This window comes from Hypomesus transpacificus, chromosome 26 (genome assembly GCF_021917145.1).
Source record: "Hypomesus transpacificus isolate Combined female chromosome 26, fHypTra1, whole genome shotgun sequence".
Classification (NCBI taxonomy): Eukaryota; Metazoa; Chordata; class Actinopteri; order Osmeriformes; family Osmeridae; genus Hypomesus; species Hypomesus transpacificus.
In genome coordinates, this window is record NC_061085.1 from 6840437 (window position 1) to 6862917 (window position 22481).

Consider the following 22481-nt stretch of genomic DNA (forward strand, 5'->3'; position numbering starts at 1 on the left):
TCTCACACAAACAGGTTAGCTAACATGAGCATTCACTGCACATGTGTAAATGAATTGGGGGAAAAAAACGTTGAAATCGAAAGTATAGGCCTTAAAACCAAGGGTGTGGCCAGATAAATGAATGACCTGAAGCATGGAATGGGGATATCAGTTCTGACAGGCTCACAACAACAACACAACAAAATATATTATAAACGTTTCACATGATATCCATTTGCCATTTTACATTCAGTTGTAACACTGGTTTATTGAAAGCCATTCATACTGTACATCTGGCATGCTATAATCTGGCATGCTATAACTATGTATGATTCATAGTTCCACTGTCATACAGGAAATGGAATTTCCTAAAAATACATCTAGTTGATTCCAGAAACAGTTTGTTCAGCCAAATCTAGTTCAAACGCATGAGGATTGAGCTATCCTGGTATGATTTGAAACTGCCAATGTTTGGTTTGTTAGATAAAAGGAAAACGTTCCCGGTATGATAGTTGAGCAACATTCTGAGACTCACCTTCCTTAGTGAATGTATGAGCAAGCAACGACCTGAGTTAAGTTCAAATTATTTTCATCCATTCAGCCACCACCAGCCATGGTCAAAGGGGACATCACAATATTGTCTTGTTAACTGTACTTCCACACATTAATATCAAAGTAGACATTGTATACTGTCAAAAGCAACTACACTACTCATATTACATTACTCACACAGACACACACATATCGCTTTGTCAAGAATAGTAAGCAACTCACTTCTCCGATTCTTTCAAGCATAGGAGAAAGAGGGAGATAGGTGTTAAATTGGTCAATATAAAATGACAATAGATCCCGTTACTTAGCTTAAAGGGGAAATGATTGGAAATGATTGGATGGTTGGATCAATTATACTAGCTTACAATGATAACTCATAATCGTATTTAAGGACATTGAAAAACGAACTGTTGTACAAGGTTACTGAATAATGTACTCAATGGACTTCCATCATCGCACAGCCTCGAGGCAGGTGCCGTCTGACAAATGCTTTCTCTTATCTTTCTACACAATTTCTGTAACATTAGTAATTAATCATTTCGGTCTAGTTATTTCTGTTCTTTAAAAAAAAACTGAATATATGAACAAATCATATTTTTTCGCATTTGCAAGATAGCCTAGATAGCGGTCTTGCCGGCTGCTAATGTACCACCCAGCTAGCTAGTAGCTGCCGGTTGGTCCGAGCTCACAGTCAGAAAGCTAACATAGCTAGCTAGCCATGTCAGCTACGACAGTATTGGCCTTTTATATAAAAACTCTTCCACACTCAAATAATTTGACAAGCATAGTCATTCATATTTTTTCCAACTGTTTCATTGTATAACATCCAAATGTCAGAGACTTACTGTTCCGTTTTTTAGTGTTTCACAGGGCTAGTGATCTGCGTGCTCCTCAAGCAATGTGCTTAGCAAGACTCGGAAGGAAATCAAAGGGACTTGAAGTGGGTTAATAGAATGTCAGTGGGTCGATGAGGGGGTGGTCGGTTATTATAATAAACCGAGAAAATATTAGTTTTTTTAAGTACAACAGTTGGAATTACACACACTGACATGTATTCTGGAAGACCCATCGTATTTCAATAATATTTGTAAACACGACTTCCATTTCAAGGCTTGGTACATTCCCTGAATTTTGTCTTCCCAGTTTCCTGATTCTAACAATACTTTAATTCCACAGATAGGGGCTGCTGTTGATGAATATGTCTCACAGCCTTGAGATATTCAGTTACAATGGGACAAAGATAACAAGGTCAGATTTTTTTAAATTACAATCCACAACAGTCAATAAAAATAAATTCACAGTTTCATTGACGTATGGGCTAATGATGTCTGGTGCACACAGTTCAGTTGAGTTTAATGTTGAGCAATTAATATTAATATCTTTGTCCATTCCAGTCAAATATGGATTATTAATAACATAATACTGAATATACTATGGACATGTTTTTGGTTCCAAATTATGACTGACCAACACCTATAAAATGTTCCCTTGTAATTGATCACAGCAGTAATACATTCCTTTCAGGATACATTTTAATTGAGAACTTCTGGAAGAACTCAAGTTACACAACTCTTATCCATCTTTTCACACCCCATGCATGATAACATTTGGCTCACATTCGCGGATCATCTTAGAATGGGAACATGTTTAGAATCACAAGCAATTTCCAAAGACCAGCCATTTGTTTAAACAACACTTGTCGTTTCTGAAGTCCTGTGTCCACGTCTCTTCACCGTATTTTCAAAGAGATATTAGCCAGGTAAAGTCCCCTCCCCAAATGAGCAACATGAATGCTATGGGCAGCGAGGCAAACGGAGCATCCTCACTTCCTGTCTCCTGTTCCTGCTGACTTCCTGCCAAGCTCCCGGGCCCTCTCAGTAGCAGCCTCCACGGCGTTCATCGTTGTAGCCCTCAGGCCACCTTGCTCCAAGGCATGAAGTCCAAAGATGGTGGTCCCTCCTGGGGTACACACTTCTGAACGCAGCTGAGCCGGATGCTTCCCAGAGTCCTTTAACAACCGACCAGCCCCCTGGAGGAAACAACTACTTTAAATGGACAAACATTTTTTTTAATAAGAAAAAGGGGGGTCAGGTGGCTGAGTGGTTAAGGAAATGGGCTATTAATCAGAAGGTTGCCGGTTCGATTCCTGGTCGTGCAAAATTACATTGTGTCCTTGCGCAAAGCAATTCACTTGACTCGGGGAGAATGTTCCTGTACTTATTGTAAGTAAAAAATAAAAAAGACATTTATAAGTGACCCCAAACATTTGAATGGAGGTGCACATTATACAAAAAGATTAAAAACTGTTAAGACAGACTTCTTTAACTGACCAGTATAGTTTGAGCCGCAATGCTGTGTGCTAGAGCACTTGGCATGCCCATTTTCACCGCACCCTCAGCCAGCGCCTCTGCAAACAGGTACACCTGCCAAAAAATACCACACCCACAAAAACAATATCAATCACATGAGACCGGGGGACTCTCCTCGCCTCCTTTCTTTCTCCCCACCCCCTTCCCCCTTCCCCACTCACAAACGCCACTCCACTGCCACTGAGACCTGTGTGCACATCAATCCAGGCCTCTGGACCCTCCTCCACAAGACCACAGTGCTGCAACAATGAGCTGAGCAGAGCTCCATCCTCGGGTCGTGCCTTTGAGCCCCGTGAGAACAACAGCGCCCCCTCCTGGAGAAGGCATGGTAGGTTGGGCATCAACCTGAGGACAACCGTTTCTGCAGGTAAGAGCTTCAGGAAAGACAAGATAGGGTTGTAAACATTCCATCCAACAGTTTTTAGCCTTTTTTTCGCTCAATTTTATTCAGTAGTTTACATTATAGGACAACTGCACAGACAGGCACACATCTGGTAGACGAGCCATTGTAACAAAATAGCAATGTTTTTACAACCAGGTAGATTAAACCAAGCTATGGCCTTTCTTAAGACTCACCTCCTCAAGTGTTGTGATAGTCACACCTGCTGCCACAGAGATAATCATGTGTTTCTGCGTCACATGTTCTGATATCTCATTGAGGACAGTTGGAACGAGGTGTGGTTTGACTGCTATAAAAACAACTTCAGAACCTCTGACCAGATCGACATTTGAGTGAGTGACAGCAACCCCCAATTCCTGTGAACCAATGAAAACAAAAACTCAATGTCCAGGACATACAACCATGGACGGATAATTGGTACTCTTGCACTAAATAATACATTTAGAATAAATAATAATAATGCACAATTTCTTCCAGAAAATACTAAAGTAGGCTAAGTATTGTAAGTAAATGTTGAAGCTGTATGAGATAGCACTGAGTAAAAAAAAAATATATATATATGTTTCAATGTGTACCTGAAAGCATCCAAAGTTTCTTTGAGATGGGGCACTCACTGTAACATTTGTGGAAAGGACATCACCTAAAGTAGAACATTTATACTATTGACTCAATCATTTAGATAAATAAAAACAATCACCAATGTAAAACATTTTCTTCAGACTCACCTGACAGCATGCCTTTAGCTATGCCAAAGGCCATGTTCCCTGCGCCAATGAAGCCCACCCTGAAGGTAGAATCCATCCTCTAGGTCAGTTTGAATCTGTGGGAAAGAGGTGATGAATTGATAATCTACAGGGACACTAAAACAGCTTGGCGGTGTTTCATACACCAAAGAAAACCTTGGGCACACGCCATATGCAGAATTGTAATTGTTCCGATATTTTGAATCACAGCTAAAAAAAAGAGCAAGCAGTAGCTGGTGACAGCTTTGTCATAATTGATTTCACTACCGGGTTCAACTTGAAAAAGTATTTAACATGATACACGTGTTTGTCCACCATAACGTCGGTTATTATGTCAACTGGGCTGCTAAAGCATGCTAGCTAGATGGCTAAACGTACTTGTACTTCTACTGCTCTGTTATTGTTTCACTGCAAAGCATATTACAGTATATTACCTAGGTGTTTACCTTGATCTCTTACTTAATCTTGATTTTTGCCCCTAAACTTCATACATGCATGTTGGCTGGTTGGTTCAGGGTCAATCTTGCACTGTTTGGATAGTAAAATGGGGAACCACTCGATCGCTTGTTTTGTGTCGTTGCACCAAGCAAGCAACTTCTTGTGCCATTGCGTTTACGTTTGCGTTTAAATTGTACCTCGGCTGCGCAGTGGAACAAATCAAGCAGACCCACACTGTATGCCTTTCCAAGTGGCTATAGCTGCATGCTTGTCATTTGAAACAAGGCGGGGCCAAATTAAAGGGCTTCATCATCAGTTTCATCCTTACCAGCCGTGCAAGCCCAACCACAGAATTTCATTCATTAGTTAAACTGAATTATATTTGTCCAAGGACTTTTTAAAGAAATCGTAAGGTAATCGCGTTTTTATTTCAATGCTCAAAATAATAGATGTAACGTGCTATAAACTTTTTTAGATGTGTATTGTTATTGTAGCCTACGCTTAGATTGATGTAACATTTGAAAATGTAAAACGCGTAGCTTACATATTTCGTCTTCATCCTACTACACCATACACAAGTAGAAACATTTATAATTATTCTAGCAAATGTGTAAACATTGCTTTTGTGGAGCTCAAAATATGACTTTGTTTCACCAGCTAACATGTCCGGGCAAAGCGCGCTTTGTATGGCGACTGTTTTGAGCGCTGCATTCATTATGCAAAAGTGAATTGTTTGGTGCTGGGTTATCAAATTGTGCTACAACTCTCTTTTCGATGAATATACACTACGAAGTGCATATCTTGGAGTTGTAATCAAATTGACGTCTTTGGGCGTTAACATGTATATTCACAACATTTTGGGGGGTGTTTCTCTTAGGTTTTAGACGTCAAGGATGGCTCACCTGGTGGTGGTCCATCATGCTGTTCTGGCCTTGCTCCTATCTTGTTCCACATCCACGGCCTTTTTTGACTGGATAAAGCGGCCTGCAGCTCCATCTCCCTCTCCACCACCAGCTCCCGTACAACCTGGGGGAGATGCACCCCCCTTCGAGATGATGGTATCAGATGAAAAATTCCTTGTTGAGGCCAAGCAGATGGAACTTAGTCCCCTGGACAGCTGCCATTACATGGTAGGAACTACTTTTGCACAGTCTTGGGAGTGATTTGTTCAATGTAGGGTGCATATCCATCTGTAAATGCATGCATATTATTAATTGTTCCCCCAACAAATTAAACAAAAGTTGTTTGCTCTCTTCTAGGTGGTTGCTCAGTTGAAGTCGACCTGTGGTAGCCTATCAGAGGAGCAGCTGGCTAAACTGGGGGTGGTCCTTTTCAACTGTCAGGCAGAGGTGGAGGGGCGCAGGACCTATCCTTGCACAGACGAAATGGTGCGGTCTGATCAATTTCACAAACCCTTTTGTTTTCACACTTCCTGTCCCTAAATCGACAGTTTGTATTGCACTGTATTAACGTTATAAAAAATTAATTAAAAAAAAGGTTTCTCTTGTTAGTCTTTGAGACAGTGCACAGCAGACATGGACTCGGACACATGGAATGCGTACCACATCGTCAGCAACCGAGCGCGCGCCGTGTGCTACGCCACCCGCCAGCAGCACTTCCGTCGCAGGGCTGAGCTCACGGTCAACGCTCTCATCTCCACAGCAATCAGCCAACTCGATGCCATGAAAGACTTGAAGGTCAGTCCTGTTTCTTTCTTTGTTGGGGGGGGAGGGGGGCATATATGATGTAGTAGGCAATTCATGACCAGTGATCTGAGTCTTTTGTGGAAAGGAGGGGCAGTTGGAGCTAAGGGACCTGACTGCAGCCTCCCTGGAGAAGCTGCTGCAGGGCCACAGCGCCCTTCAGGCCCAGCAAGGGGCCTTGTGGCTGGGGCAGGAGCAGCTGGAGAGCTCCCTGAGCTCCAACCTGGAGCGGTTGGGCCAGGAGAAGGCCCTCATTGCCTCTGGACAGGAGCTGGTAGCTCAGCTCATCAAGGGCATCACACAGAGGATGGGTGAGGAGCATACACGATTCAGAAAAAGATGGAAATCACATACTTATGTGGAGTTTAAAGACTGGACAATAATTTAGCCCACTGACAAATTTCAATGTGACGTTTCAGCTTGGTATTGTTGCAAAGGGCATACACATGCATACTTTGGTTTGATTGTAGCAATCTCTTATTGACTTCCCTGTCTCATCAGCTCGTTTTTCTGAAAGGGTTGGAGGAACGACTTTAGTAACAATCTCAATTGGGTATTTTTGTTTAGTCTGTTTAGCTGTGAAACCTAAACTGTATCACTAAATGTGTCCATTGTTTGCCTTTTTTTTTTCTAGAAAACGTAAGTGAGCAGATGAAAGGTCAAGGCTCAGAGGTGCAGGAGGGTCACAAGGCCATTTTGGATGACCTCGCAGAGGTCAGAGGGCGAGCACAGGATATCTATAGTAAAATAGGTAAAACCCCCTTCATTCCTAATGTAATTTGAGGGTGAATCGTAATAAAAATAACATTGTACAGGAAACGGAAGGGTATGATGTCAGCATCTATTCTCTCTAATTGTGTCCACGTCCTCTTGCTTTCCATGACCCATGGATCTTCAGAGAGCAGCATGTCTGGGTTCCTGCTGTACCAGAACCAGACGGCCAGGTACTATGCAGACCTCATGGGCAAACTGGAGCGCATGAACGGCACGTTGGGAGCCATGCTACATTACCTAGACAACATGCACACCCGCCTGGAGGACCGACTCCATGCCATCCAGGACTACCTTGGCTGGGCAGGTACATTTATAGTAGTACCAGGATCAGAAGAGGCTACTTTTTAAAAGATTTTGATTTCGTATTTGTCTTGGTTTGCCTGCACCAACCACCTCCAGCAATGTCAGTGTTTAAGGTATAAAATGTAGATGGAAATTGTACAAAACCATTTTTCTGTCTGTGTGTACCCAGGTCTGAGCTTGGCAGCGCTGTGGACTTGTGTGATGCATGCTGGGTATTTCCTGCTCTGCGCAGTCCTGCTGACGTTTCTTCACTGTCCGTGTTTCACGCGGGCCATGCTGCTGCTCACTGTGCCCCTCAACGCTGTGGCTGAGATCAACCGGCAGCCTTCCCTGGACCTCATGGGCCTCAGCCTGCTACTGGTCACGCTGTCACTAGGTACCTTTTTTTAGAAGGGAGATTTGCCCATCAAAACCCTGTGTTGGCGTATTTGCTTAAATTTCAGTAGGAATTTGATGGTCTAAAGTGATAGGCTTGTGACGCACGTGTCATTTGTCTCCCAGGTCATTGGTTTGTGACACAGTTGTCGAGGGCTTGTTCTTGGATTGGAGGAAAGCAAACGAGTTTGCCCCTTCCACCTGCGTGTAAAATCCTGGAACCAGAGAAGCAGATTGAGTCCCCTCAGTCTCACTATCAGAAAGGCCCATCCTGCTCCACCCCTCAGAAGTAAGTTTGGTCAGCCCTGTTAATCCTGGAGAGCGGTTAGTAACCGGTTACACCAGTTTTGAAGTAACGTGCCCTCTTCCAACCTCTCAGAGATGAGTTGGATGGGGTCATGGAGCCAGAAGACTTCCTAGATCAGGAGAGCTACATGGGTGGTGAGAATGTGTTTCATGTTAGAAATGAAGATCATTTTTCTAATGGAGTTCCTTAATTCAGCACCCAAGTGAAATTCTTGTGACCCTTTTTCTGCAGTGCCGTATAGCGGCCAGCAGATGGCAGAGGCCAGCTTTGAACCGGTTATGGCTGCACCCAACCAATCCACACCTTGTGTCATGGTTCGGCCAAGCTTTTCTGCGGTGAGGGAGTAGCCTATGGTGACGAAAACAAACAAATGCAAAAGGCTGTACTGTAGGATGTGCATTTAGATTTTACTTTTCAAATTATTTTAGTGTTAGAAACCCTTCAGATGCCTTATTGACACCAACACGTACTCTGTATGTTGTAATTTCTAGGCTGTCCTAGAAAGTCTTCCTCACAGGAATCTGGGTGGGGGTTTTGAGGCAGTGTATGGATCCCGCAGTTCCAGCCCCAACCAATCCTTGGCCAGCAACGGGTTTGTGCTTTCTTTCAAAACCTCACCCCAACTGACGTTTGAAACATTCTCAGTATTGTGAACAGAAACAATGATTGGGACCTTAAAGCCATAAGGTGAACCCTGTTATCGTTTCATCCCACTCCAGTCTGGCATCTACACAATTTTTAGCTCATGAAAAAGAACGAGTCGTGTTAAGCCACCAAAAAAAGATTGCCGATGCATCTTTTATGCAGAACTAGTTTCTTCAGATTGTAATAGGATTTTGGTGGCACGGTTCAACGCGTGATCGGTCTACACCAATAAGGTAGCTGCTTTTTGTCAACAGAGTGGCAAGATGGATGGATATAGTTGGCAAATATAGGATGGGACCTTGCACGTGACCTGTGTTGCACAGACTTGATGTAAAATTAAATTCATTCATTCTTACACAAATGAAAACAACACTTATCAACCATAAAAACAATCTTTATGAGAAATATGATATATTAAAGGAATAACAGATTAAGGACACTTAGTCCTCACTGTCAGGACAGTTATCTTCCATTTCCTCGGGAAAAGAATTGTTGTGTTGGCACAATTACAACAACGACATAAGTCTGTGCAACACCGTCTTGCAGAAAAACAGGAACCCATCAGGTCCCATCCTCTTTGCCAACCATAACCATCCATGTTGACAAAAAGCAGCTACCTTATTGGTGTAGAACGATCACGTGTCGAACCGTGCCACAAATCCTATTACGCTCGTAAGAAACTAGTTCTGCATAAAACATAGACACATCGACAAACCACTGGAATTTCAGCGACAAACTTTTTTTTTTTTTGGTAGCTTAGCACAACTCTTTTTATGAGCTAAAGATTGTGTAGATGCCAGACGGCGGGAATCATTTTGTAAAAGACTTTCGTGGTTCACCTTGCGGCCTACTTCCCTTCTGATGTTCATGTACGTAGGTCCTTGTCTTGTCGCCAGCTGTGTAACGGCACCACCAGAACAGGGAAGCCGTGTAAAAAAAGGGCAGTTCTGGGGCAGGACTACTGTCGTGTCCATGACGGAGGCTACACGTCCTATATCCACCCTTGACTGATGTCAACCGAACACCTCCAAGATTTGTACCCTTTTTATAATTGAACCGTTTGAGTATTTTAAAGCTTTGATTTTACATGTCAATTTCTGCTTACATGTGTGGGTAGTGTGTGCATTAGGTAGATATGTAGTCGTTTTTCTTGGTGTTGTAAGATATTTGCATTTTTAGTAAATTATTAAGTGTCAGTCATTTGAACCCACATATGTGAATAAGTTACATTAAGCTTAAAATCAGGCTATTTGTTTGAATAACATTATAATAAAGTGTTTTTTATTTATTAGACATATATACAAGCGAAGTTATTCTTGAATTAAGTTCCTGCAGGTTTCAGTATGTGAAATTTAAGACCATAAAGATTGAAATTTTAGGATGCTGAAAAGTGACTTGAAAATGAGTTAAGTTCATCGCACCACAGAAGAATGTTCTAACTACACATCCAAATTCTAATGGAAAAAAACCATGTTAAATTAGGCTTTGAAATCTTGAGAAAATCAGCAGGTTTGAATCGCAATTTGATTAAAAATAGAAAACATTTGTGAATCGTGATCCCAAGAATCTAATTGTCAGGTACTAAAAGATTCCCACCCCTAAAAGAAGGTAAGCTGTACATTTCTGTTTAATATTTATCCATGTTGCAGAAATAAATGTCCATTCAAGAAAAATCTACTTATCGTGTCTACTGCCAAACACTGTACCCCTGGTTCAAATCTCGCTCAAACCAATTGATAATTCATTTAACTGACATCAGTTAAATGAATTGTTATTTCCAAGTATATAGAAGGGGGACTTCACCTTTACAGTTGCATAAATATGGTCACTCTCCTCTCCACCAAACAATTGTTAATTTCAGGAAGATTCTCTAGTTTGGTTAAAAAAACGGAGTGCGAATTATACTCAATACTTTTTTTGCTACTTTGTAATAACTTTCTGTGACCAGTGCTTCTGGAAATAAACGAGGGTTAAACATTTTTTTTAGACCTGACTAAATTAAATTTAAGACCTCGGATGAAAATCTGGCCGTTTAAGACGTTTTGAGGCCTTGAATTTAAAGTACAGAATGTTTTAATTTAAGACACCACGGGAACCATGTAAGACGCCTACACCAGTGTAAAACAAATTTCTTTATTTTTTCCCGGTCCATGATTTAACAAAATGGATACAAAAACCACAGCCCACAACTGAAAAATATCCAGTATGACCATTAGAGATTGCCCACCACATATTAGGGGTGGGGGAAAAAATAGATTCAGTCTTCTAGCGATTCAGACATTTCAAAAATCAAAGATTTTTTTTAATTTAAAATAAATACTCATGAATCGATTTTTAATCGAATCGTGAGGTATCAAAAAATTCCCACCCCTACCACATATGTACAGTAATATAATCAACCTAATTGAAGGCATGTATATCATGAAACATGTTGAAAACTTGACTAATGTATGTTCTATGGCGTGTAGACAGAGGACGTTACAGAGGAAAATTACAAATGTCTTGCTGATCTGTAAAGGAGCTCATTGATAGGGGTTATGGTACCTGAGCGAGACCGCATCAACATTGAGGTACATTCAGTACAGACAATCATCATACGTTCTGCCTTTCTACAGTACCCAACTTGGCAGCATTGACCGTCACTTACGAGCTGTGTCGTAATTGGCTACAAACCAGTCACATGTCTCCTTCAAAGCTGTAAAAACAGGAAGAAGAAAAGATTGTGCTAGCATCAGTCAGGACAGGTCTCAATGTTGACTCAATCGGTCTGACTCAAGTGGTTCTAAACCCTGGTCCTCAGGGCCCCCCTGTCCTGCATGTTTTAGATGTGTCCCTGGTCCAACACACCTGATTCAAATGAATGGTCGTTACCAGGCTTCTGCATAGCTAGATAACGACTCATTCATTTGGAGCAGGGAAACATCTAGGGTGACATCCTGTTAGGGTGATCCTGGAAACCGGTTAGACCAGTTTTGAAGTCACGTGTATCACGGCGTTTGCTACAGGGGAACTAGGCAGCCGTCTAGGGTGCCATGAAAAGGGATGCGCCAAATACAGAAGTGCGGGGTGGGGGTTGAAACATCATTCAAGGTACTGCACGCAGGGAGACGCAGGGGGCCCTGAGGACCAGGGTTGAGAACCACTGATTGCCATCATATCAGAGCTCCTACCTTGATTGAACGGCGTAAACTTGATGTCGGGCAGGTAGCGTCGCAGCTTGGCATTGCTGGCTGTCTTTTTGAACTGACCGTCTGATTTACTGGTGTCAAACTGGAGAACACGGTTAAAGAATGAAACTGTCATTTTAATATTGATAAAAACATTTCACGTTTTACGTTGTGCCTGTCTGTGTGCCTGTCTTTATCTGACTAATGTTACATTCTTTCATTGAAAGGATACAACTACTTCTCCCTTGAACCCCAGGGCTTGGACAACAGACTCGGCTGCTTCCTTGATAGACAGCTCATCCTCCTCATCAACTGTGTCACACAGGCAGGAGCAAGACTTAAAACTCAGCAGTGTGTGGTTAAATAAATACAAGTTGATAATACATCCAAATATAACCCCGGCCCCGTGTTGAGAACTCACCAGATAATATGATTGGGTCCACTTCTTTGTATTCTCTCAGAACCCACAGAAAAAGACGGGCCAAATCTAAGGAGTAAATGAACTGCCTTCTGGGACTGCCTGAGCCCCACACTGTCAACGGACTTCCTTCCTCTAACAAAACAAACACACAATAGAGATGCACAATATAAAAGATCCAGTCGGCAGGCATAAAGCTTACGCAGGGGTTGGTGAAGTCGTATGTTGTCGGAGCAAGGGGGTGTCTTACGTTGTGCTATAAAGGCCTTGTGTATGAGGCCTGGCAATACATGTCCATCCTCAATGCTGAAGTTGTCATGGGGACCAAACACATTCGTTGGGATAACTGCCGTGTAGCGACTCCCATACTTCTCTGCATGCGCACTGCAAAACACACACACGCAAACTGATTGGTCACACGGCAGTAACAGATATTTATTAAATGATTCCTTCTGACTTCTCCACACACCAGTTGTAGACATCGATCATTCTCTTTGCGTAGGAATACCCAAAGTTGGACGGATGAGGAGGCCCGTTATGGATCTGGAGAAGAGGAAATGAGATTAACATCAAGCCATTCAATAACCATCATATGGACATAAGCTGTAACCGTGACACACAGACACAGTGCCTCCTACCATGGTTTCGTCGATGGGGTATGTGGTCTTATCAGGGAAGATGCAGGTGGAGAGGCAGGACACCACCTTGACCACACCCACCTCGTGGGCTGCCTGCAGTACGTTGTCGTTTATGTGGAGATTGTTCCTCTGAAGCACACAGACAGACAGATCCATTAGCATCACAGCCCCCAAGTAAGCCCAAGTCTCTCCATTATCTATCTGGGTAGGAATAGGGTTGGGTATCGTTTGGATTTCTACAATTCCGATGCGGGGTACTTTTAAAACGATTCTGATTCTTGAAAAACTGAAAGACAGGCTATTTTATAGGTTTTTAAATACATTTTTTTTATTTAAATCGAACTAAATATTAACGTTTTTAAGTAGCCCACTTAAATATATAATACGTAAACCTAAGTCACCTAACACACAACTACAATAATTTAATAATAAAAAAAAAAATACACTATTAACAAGTAACAATGTTTAGTTGCTATTGTGGCAACCCAGGGGCACAGCACTATGGACAGCGTCCCAGAAGACACAACAGGCACTCCGATCAGCGGCATTACCCCTTGGTTGCCACAGTAACTAAACCAGCTTCAAACTTTAACTGTTTTTTTTTTGTTGCAGAAAATGTACCATATTTATATATGGATATATAGATGTCCGCAAGCTGTCGAACACGGTGCATCGCTTTTCTTCATGAAGTATCATGTTTTTCAATAAATTTGACGTGCTTCCCCCTTTGCACATAATCGTTTTCAAACATTTGTTGCATTATGCAACAAGGAAAAAAAATGGAGCCGAGTTTCGGTACCCAACCCTAGGTAGGACTCAAAACCAGTCCAGTATGTTAAACCGTCATTTAATTTCCATTTACCTTTGGCAGACATACAGTAAACACAGGGACATTCCCCTTAGGCAAGTAGGCTGAAGTGCCTCGCCAAAGGACACAACTTAATTTGGCACAGCCGGGAATCGAACTGGCAACCTTCTGATTAATAGCCCGATTCCCTAACCGCTCAGGCATCTTACTCTGTCTGTCAGACGGCTGTCACCATGATACAGCCTGGCTCTTACCCAAAAGTCCAGGTTGGCCCTCATGTTTTTGAAGAGGCCACCAACCATGGCAGCCAGGTGGATGACATGGGTAGGCTTGTGTTTCTGGAAAACAGCCAGCGTCTCCTGGAAGTCCCTAAATTGGAGAACACACACACAGACATTAAAGTAGTGTTTGTACTGAAGCAGGTGATCTGTCAAACTGAACTTGATTTTGTGTGCGTAATTAAAACAGGTGAGCACTCACATGAGGTTGGCATCCTTGGAGGAGAGGAAGACCCACTGCTCTGCCTCCTTAATTCCTTCTTCCTCATTGACGACGCGCTCTATAGCCCTGCCCACCAGGCCTGTGCCTCCAGTCACCAGCACCCGCATAGAGCCCTTCTGCTTTTCTGAACAATCCATCTGCTGAGAAAAATATTTTAGTTTCCTTTTGTTTTGGCAAACTCCACACATACTGTTGGTATAGAAAATAGTGTCAGGTTTTTAAGTGAGAATGGCTGACTGCCAAACCTGAGGCCTGTACTGCGAATCAAGATTTGGCATTAACGAGGTAACTTCAGGTTCAACCCAGGGTTTTCTGTATCACGACGGTGGATCACTTGTTACTGGGTTCAATCGCCGTGGTAACTCATGCTGAACGCCTAACCTGGTTGGGAGCAGGTTAAGTTGGATATCTGAGATCAACCGGTATAAAAGCACCACCCACAGACCGATTCAATCTCGGTAATAAGGGCGTCCCCGTTCTTAGAATATCCTGTGGCTTGGTGCGCGGATAGTGAGAGGTGCGCTCAGAAGAGCCAGAATATTTAGAGACCGACAAAACCCTTTGGCATTCCCTGATGAGTATCTTTATGAAAGTTATAGATTCTCAGCTAAGGGGAATGATGTATCTTTGCCAGCTTCTTGAGCCGTATGTTTCCAATGCGACACATCAAAACCGTGCACTCACAGTCCCACAGACTGTATGCATAGCGTTGCGTTACTTTGCCACAGGTACTTTTATGTATCAAGTGGGTGATGCGGAGAACCTAAGCAAGAACATGGTCTGCCGCGCAATTCGCGAGGTGGTGCTTGCTTTAAAAGCTAATTTGATTACATTTCTATAGGCCCTTTGTTTACCAATATCCTACAAAAGGGACTGACTCCGCCCCTTTTATGTGAAAGCGCTAGGGGTGGAACGGTACACTGAAGTCACGGTTCGGTTCATACCGCGGTTCAGACATCACGGTTCGGTACGAGTTCGGTACAATGGAGGGAAAAGCTAAAGAAAAATGCAGGAGCAGGGCTCCAGACTAACTACTGTACATGCAAGTCTTAGCTAAATGTCTTAAATGTATGATGCGCTTGTTGATCAGTCCTCCTACCATCCACGATAGGCTACTTGCTGAGCAACAGTGCAAACACAGGCAGGGATACAGTACAGTAGCAGCAACGCTAGTGCTAAATAAGTATTAAGACATGTTCGTAGTCCAGGTATAGCGAAAAATAGCCTAACTTTACTTTTAGCTGCGGTACTAATGCTGAGGGCTCGCTGATATCGCTTTCTTACTAGAACGTGCATTAGTCATTTATTTAGCAGACGCTCTTATCCAGATCGTCGTATCTATGAGTCGTTGCTAACATGTACTGTTGTTGTGCACACGCAATACATTCCACATTTGTAGGTCGCACATGCGCGATTAGGCTACAAGTAGAATTTTCTCGCCCTAGCTGTCTCAAAAAACTGTCTGAAGCCCTGAGAACTTAAAGCCAATTTATTTTTATTGTGTATGTCTCAGGCTGTATCACCTACAGTCTCTCCCCTGAGCTAGCTGCAACAGCATGAAGTGTGTAAAGTAGTAAACAGTAAGTACCCCACATAAACTCCAGACTCCATAACTTGTAAACGAAATAAGAGTTATAAAACTGAAAACACAGCATCTCTTATTTATTAAGTACATAGAATACCTCCTCACTAAGTCCTTGTCCTATCCACTACTCTCTCGCCTGTACTAGAGTAGCGTTAAGTGACTGGGAAACAAGAAGTCGGCAGGTCCTCTAGCTCGTGTGTGTCGCTAGCTATCTCTGACTCACTCAGGCACAGTTCGGCTACACAGGTGACGGCGACAATCAGTTTCAGAGCTTTCGGATCTACAGATTAGGTGTTCCTAAAGAACACGAGTATCAAACAGTAGTTCCACATTAGGCTACATTAATTAAATTGCACGCAAGTTTGATTCATTTTTATACCGTGTATTCTCCGTGTAATTTCATGCACCGAACCGTGAAGCCCCTACCGTACGGTTCGGTACGAATACATGTACCGTTCCACCCCTAGAAAGCGCGCGTCTCTAGATTGGACATACCTGGGGTGATTGAACTAGTTGATAACCACAGTTGTGACATAGGTTGTGCAGGAACGCGGTTGTTACCTAGTGAAGCCAGGTAACTGAAAGGAATCCAGGGCAAGTTGACCTTGATTTATAGTACAGGCCTATGGTGAATCTAAAGGGGAAAACAATGGTGTCCTTTTGTGCTCAGGGTGTGTATTGTTGCTTCAAAGTAATGGAGACTGGCACCAGAAATCTGAGGCCTCATGTATAAAAGATTGCGTAACTGACCTACCATAAGATGGCGTACGGCCATAACCTACAAAGAGTACCAAAGAAAAGTACCTACGCACAGAAATAAAACTGGTTGTATAGGTCCTGCGCACCTTCTGATTAATAAGTAAAGGTTTAGGCCAGTGATCCCCAAACTACGGCCCGTGCATTTGGACCGGCCCTCTGAACAATACCAGACTTATTTTTTACATTTATTAAAAAATGAAAAAATGTGTCAGTTCACACTGATTAATATGCATAAGTAGGTAACTGTTTTGATTTCAATAGGAATTTATCTGAAAAAAGGTCATTACGATAATAATAATGCTCTTTTAATAGGTTATATATCCCTTGATATGTACGGATGTATGGTGCATAACAAAATAAAAAACTAATCTAGCATAATAAATACATTTTTAATCATAATCAAATCTCCACAATAATAATGGTAGTCACTCCGGCCAAAATCTTTGTTACAGACCGACCCGGCCCCACATTAAAGAAAGGAAAATGTAGCTGGGCATATGGTCAGTTTTGGCCATATACAAATACTATAACACCTGTACAGGTGCACGTTGCATTGCTATATCAAGATCCCGGATCTTACCCTGTAAGACCCGGTTTAAAATTACAACATCACTTTTAGCTTTCCAAAAAACAAATTTGAAAATAATTCGGAAAGAAATAACATAAATATACCACATAAATGTGGTGATTAGCAATTAAAGCTAAAAGTGACGTTGTAATTTTACAACCAGGGGTCTTACAGGGTTAAACAGGTATTGGTCATTCACTATTATTGGCCACACATTGCTACCTAGGTATGTAGCTAGCTTACTTAGTATTATATTAAATGATGGGTAGGTGTGGGCACGTAGCTAAGTCTGTTAAGTAAATTATTAGTTACTGTAAGTGAAGCCACATTGAGTTAACACAACGAGGCTCCAGAAGTACCGGTTGTTAAGCGGTTTGCACACTTTGCCAAACGCTTCAGTCCAATTAAGTTGTCTAGCTACATGCCAACTCTGAAAGCAGATGCTAGTCAACTTTTGGTTGAAAAGCTGAGTACGTGCGTTAGCCGACTCGGCTAGCTAGCTAATTATTTGTCGCTAGTACTGAAACAATCACACCATTGCCAACAATATTAAGACATGACAATATTATCCAACGCTACGTGCCCCAAGCAAGAAAAATACATGTCTAGCTCTTACCAACTCGCTCTTCTTCTTTAGAAAACGTCTTCAGACGATTTGAGTTGGGTATGGCTGCAGTCTGGAGCCTCCCGTGTCATCATGCCTAGAGGATTGGCAGAAAACCGCTAAATGACGTAATCAGTTAGATTGTTGCGGTTTTTTGGGGCATTGAATAACTTCACACTTAGTCCGTTTGCTTGGTCCGAATGAGAGGATGATTTGCTACTTTGTTGTATTTTTCATTAGGTCCGGTTTGTGTTCTCACGGTCCTGTTTTAAGCGAACCAACGTTTGTAAAAATACAATGACGTTAGTAAAAAACAATGACACGTGGTCATACAGGTTGTTAATCTATTGGACAGAAAATTATTGAGGGAAAATCACTTCCTTGTCACAAACAACAATGGAGCAACAGCAGCGAATTGAGATTGCAATCTATCTTTAATTGTTATGACCACGTTTTTTAGCTTGCTCGTTGAGGATTTTATCCAGGTCATCAAACCATGGGAATTATTTTTTCTCGTCCGACGAGCTACCACTTTTCCATAGAAAATCACGCACTTTTCTGTTGCTGCCTACGTTTTTTAACTTTCAAACGACGTTGGTCCACTGTGCAATAATAACCCTTTATTTCAGTATATCACTAAATAATTTAAATACCTCGCTATTCTTATGTGTCTCCACAAGTATCTCTGCAATATGATCATATTTGCAGAAGAGCTTTCACTTTATCAGTTCCCCACGTTTTTCTCTCAACTAATTTTGCTGCTAATGAGTGGCACGGCTGTCTCTGTCAAGTGTCAACATCCTTTTTTAACCCACAATGCACTACATTTTGGTTTGCTTCCTGGAATAGGTCAATAATATGTCCGATTACGTTCACACCTAAAGCGAACCGAACCATGGTTCACATGGAACCGGACCGACAGATTTTAATGTTGATCGATACTCGCGTGATGAGATCAGTAGCTACAAAATGCTGGGGACACTAAACGAAAGTGTTAATCTTATAAGATTTTCAAACTGTGATAGACCACAAACATGAGGACGATTTTCACAGAAAATTCAGGAAAAAGAAAAGGGTTTGCTGTTGCCACAAATCAATTCCATTCAACTTGGTGCTGCACCGTGACTCCCGTTTGTTTTGCTTCCGTCTTCTCTCAGCTTGCTTTCTGATTGGATATTGTTTCGTTTCACGTGATAAACTCGGCGTTTGTCCTCGGGGTTCCCCCACACATCAGGATTTCTGATCGCAAATATTCAACATGTTGAATATTTAGGATTCGCGATCGGGCACCTCCTACGTCCTTCCGAGCAGATTCCGTCACTGTTGACACACGTCACGCCAAGGGAACATCTGATAAATTAATCTGTAGAACCATCAAAATAACCGGGACGTTACCTAGGATTGTCGGAAGGGGCGAAATCGGCCCGATTATCCTGTAGGCTAGTGTGTCCCCAGCATAAATTTCAATTTATTTTATTTGTCACATTCAGTAGGCTACACAACTCCCTTTACAACAAAGTGGTTGTGCAAACACCGCTCTCTCACTTCACTCAAGCTCACTTTGCCTCTCCCCAGCCTCCGAGTTGTTGCTGGCATGCACGACTCAGCAGCATTTTGACAAAACTCTTTGTCCTGTTTTATTATGATCATAATCATTATCAACTTATTAAAAGAAAAATCATTCAATGATCATGAAAATACAAATGTTCAATTTTCATTCGTGCATATTTATGATAGCCTACATTCACTTCATAGATTATGAGGCATTGCTTTCCCTTAAAATAAAGTATAAGCTGCTTTTCTAAGTAAAAAGTATCGGTATTAGTATTGGCAATACTGGCCCTGTATTTATTTGGCATCGGATCAATACCAAATTTAGCAGTATACCTCATGCCCTCCCGTCGCATGCCCAGGCTGTCCAACCGGAGTCACGGATAAGTTCGTGAGCACATTTGTTGCAATCAATTGAACACCTGTTAAATTGCCAATTTTAGCCATAGGCAGTGTTGCCAGGTCCGCGGTTTTCCCGCGGAATTGGGTTACTTTTGAAGTGTTGCCGCGGGTTGAATTTTTTGTCCGCTGGTTCGGGTAGACCTATTTTGCATGCAAATTACATGAAAATCTTTAAATAAAAATCTATATTTTAAAAGAAATCATTTATTCATGCCCAAATCCTACCAAACTGACTCCAGATCAGCACATTCACACATGGACATGGGGCATGCCCACATACACACGCACTGTGCGTGTGCACACGTGCCTAATGCTCTCAGTCTCCTGAGAAAACCTCCTGAAAACTGCTTTTAATGCTGGCATACTAAACATTTGGTGTTACTTTGTAGATATTACAATACATTTGGCAATGATAGCAATGCTGTTGGACTTTAAAAGCAGTGTATATGGTTTGACAGGGGCATATTTTGAGTTCAGATATTGGGCTGGTTTTGGGCTGGTTTTGTCACACAGACCTGGCAACCCTGGCCATAGGTTACATATAGTATCTGGATGTTATTGTTGGGTCCCTGATATATATTTGAAACCTGCAACGACTTCCATTTAAAACTGCATCAGGGTTTTATGTTGACATTTGTTAGCGAATATTAGCTAACGTTACTGTCGAAATAATTGAGAGAGTCCTTACTTTAACTCCAAGCCGGTTTTGTTTATTTTATAAACTTCTTGAATTTACAGGCTACACAATATAGCCTATACTTGGCGGGAGGTGAACCCGAAGCCAACCACGGATGTGCACTTCCTCAAGTTAGGTGTCAGGTACGTAGCATAATCGCCAACATAATCATTCACCAGAATTAGTTAGGATATACTGAGGCATTTACAGATCTGTAGGCCACCTCTCCATGAAGCCCAGTTGGAAGCTGATGCCAACTGCAGAGATATTTACATATTACATTGAGTCATTTAGCAGACGCATTTATCCTGAAGTGCCTTGCCTAAGGACAGTAATTTTTTCACAGCCAGGAATCGAACCGGCAACCTTCTGATTAATTGTCCGATTCGCTAACCGCTCAGCCATCGGACCCCACTGATGGGCATTCCTTCCCAGACAGAGGAGTGCAAAGGTCTTAAATCGCTCTTAATTTTCTGTGGGTACAAAACAGTACCTTTAAAAAAAAAAATGAATGTAGACTACTGGCACAAGTGGGTGCTCAGTATTTTCTGTGGGTGTTCAAGCCCGGAGCACCCACGGTATCGGCACCTATGGGCTATGGCCGTTACTGTTTAGTAACACAGAAAACACCAATGAAGGAAGGAGACATAGTGGACCAGACGCAAGCTTTTATTTTGGAAAGTAGAAGCTCGGGGATGGCACCAGGCGAGCTGGCATGAGACAAGAGGGCACAGGAGGCTCCAGCCATACAGTCTTGGACGATTTTCATGCTGGTGGGTTTCATCAGTGTCCTGTGTGACTGAAGTGCATAGGACAAAACCTTTATCGCCTCCTTCTGGACATAAGGAACGGAGTCTCGATTAAATCAACATCGTTTTAGTACAGACCCTTAGACCGACGTAGATGTAGATTCTCTAGAATATGACATTGACTAAGAGAATGACGGGACAGAAATGACAACTACAGTTGGAGACATTTGTCATAAGGGGTACTCTGACAGTATATCTGACATTGAAACCGTATTGTATAGAGTATGGGGCCATATTTGAAGCAAAATAATGCTAACCCTTTGAAACAAGCTCAACTACCGTGTCTGAGGGCGTAGAATTTTGTAAGGACGGTACTAAATGCGTCTAGTGACATAATCTCATCATGTGGAGTGAGTTTTTCTGGGAGTTTTTCCTTGTCTTCCTTGAGGGGTTAGGTTGGTTGAGGGGCAGTTCTATTGGCATTTGTAAAGCCCTGTGACATGCTTGCGTGTACAAAGTGCTATACAAATACATTTTCTTTATATTTATTTTCATTTAATGATACTCAAATGCGTTTAACAATCTGTAAATTGGCGATTTGTCTGTGCCCCAGTAGCTATACAACCTCCATACCACCAGTTGGCGGTATAGTACCCAGTGATTTTTATGTCAGTCTAGTGTCTTTAAAGCAATCTGTAAATTGGCATTTGTGAATACTTTTGCAACAATAATGGCACTGTAATTGAGCATCCAGTGTTGTGTGCATTAATACAATAATAAGATATTTTTATGAAAGTAATGATCTAATGTCAGGTGTGGCAGGAACATCATATTCTAAGAGCAAGCATCTTAAAAAAAAAAAAAGAAAACGATTGTCAATAGTTTAACAGTATATGTGTCCCAACTTGCTTTGGGTGGAGTGACTTTAATTATTTGAAACATCAACAACGTTGACCACATCACCCCCACCCGCCACCTACGGTCTTCTTCAGACAACCGCCTGGTGGTCCCACCGCTCAAGACCAGCCGGGCTTAAAACAAGCTCTTCTCCTGCCTGGCCCCCCAGTGGTGGAATCAACTCCCCACCTCCATCAGAGACACTGACTGTCTCCCCACCTTCAAGAAAAGGCTCAAGACGAACTTGTTCCGGGAGTACAACGGTACTTAGGAATGGTTTGCAGGACCCAATATTAGTTTCCTCAAGGATCACAAAGTTGTTCACAATATGTGCTTCATGTTTTGGCTACCCATAATGTTTTTGGAGCTATCTTGTTGTTATTATCAGTGACCTACGCACTTTGTAAAGCTCTCTCTTGGAAGTCACTTTGGATAAAAGTGTCTGCTAAATTAATACATGTAAATGTAGATGTAAACATTGCAGCTACATGTCATATCAATTTGCATACAACATTTGATTATGCCTGTGTGTGTCATTCCACATTCTGGTTACTTGGTCCACATATAGTG

The 22481-nt window shown here is 42.1% G+C and overlaps 3 protein-coding genes across 6 annotated transcripts; 1 reads left to right on the plus strand and 2 right to left on the minus strand.

The window, feature by feature from the left end:
* Window positions 1-1385: 1385 nt before the first annotated feature.
* On the minus strand, window positions 1386-4627 carry pycr3 (pyrroline-5-carboxylate reductase 3). Of its 3 annotated transcripts, none has more exons than XM_047049441.1 (7): window positions 4490-4627; window positions 4026-4120; window positions 3876-3913; window positions 3477-3656; window positions 3062-3274; window positions 2862-2954; window positions 1386-2560 (listed from the first exon to the last, which is right to left on the minus strand). In XM_047049441.1, exons 2-7 carry the CDS (start codon window positions 4099-4101, stop codon window positions 2354-2356), a joined length of 807 nt encoding a protein of 268 aa, XP_046905397.1. In that variant the 5' UTR covers window positions 4102-4120; window positions 4490-4627; the 3' UTR covers window positions 1386-2353. The 3 variants fall into 3 exon arrangements, with proteins under 3 accessions (XP_046905397.1, XP_046905395.1, XP_046905396.1); XM_047049439.1 differs by having other exon boundaries at window positions 1387-2560; window positions 3876-3940; XM_047049440.1 differs by having other exon boundaries at window positions 1387-2560; window positions 3876-3940; window positions 4478-4627.
* A 149-nt stretch (window positions 4628-4776) lies between these two features.
* bmb (brambleberry) lies at window positions 4777-10633 on the plus strand. The gene is made up of 13 exons (XM_047049436.1): window positions 4777-4894; window positions 5359-5611; window positions 5741-5869; window positions 5993-6178; window positions 6273-6495; window positions 6819-6935; window positions 7083-7262; window positions 7431-7637; window positions 7763-7925; window positions 8016-8077; window positions 8175-8278; window positions 8435-8535; window positions 9466-10633. The coding sequence occupies exons 2-13, from the start codon at window positions 5375-5377 to the stop codon at window positions 9593-9595; spliced, it is 1839 nt and encodes a 612-aa protein (XP_046905392.1). The 5' UTR covers window positions 4777-4894; window positions 5359-5374; the 3' UTR covers window positions 9596-10633.
* A 74-nt stretch (window positions 10634-10707) lies between these two features.
* On the minus strand, window positions 10708-17935 carry LOC124487254 (GDP-L-fucose synthase-like). 2 transcript variants are annotated; one of them, XM_047049438.1, is made up of 10 exons: window positions 17649-17935; window positions 14100-14257; window positions 13874-13988; window positions 12812-12940; window positions 12643-12716; window positions 12424-12557; window positions 12177-12308; window positions 11988-12067; window positions 11759-11858; window positions 10708-11283 (listed from the first exon to the last, which is right to left on the minus strand). In XM_047049438.1, exons 2-10 carry the CDS (start codon window positions 14255-14257, stop codon window positions 11228-11230), a joined length of 978 nt encoding a protein of 325 aa, XP_046905394.1. In that variant the 5' UTR covers window positions 17649-17935; the 3' UTR covers window positions 10708-11227. The 2 variants fall into 2 exon arrangements, with proteins under 2 accessions (XP_046905394.1, XP_046905393.1); XM_047049437.1 differs by having other exon boundaries at window positions 14100-14260.
* Between the last annotated feature and the right edge of the window lie 4546 nt (window positions 17936-22481).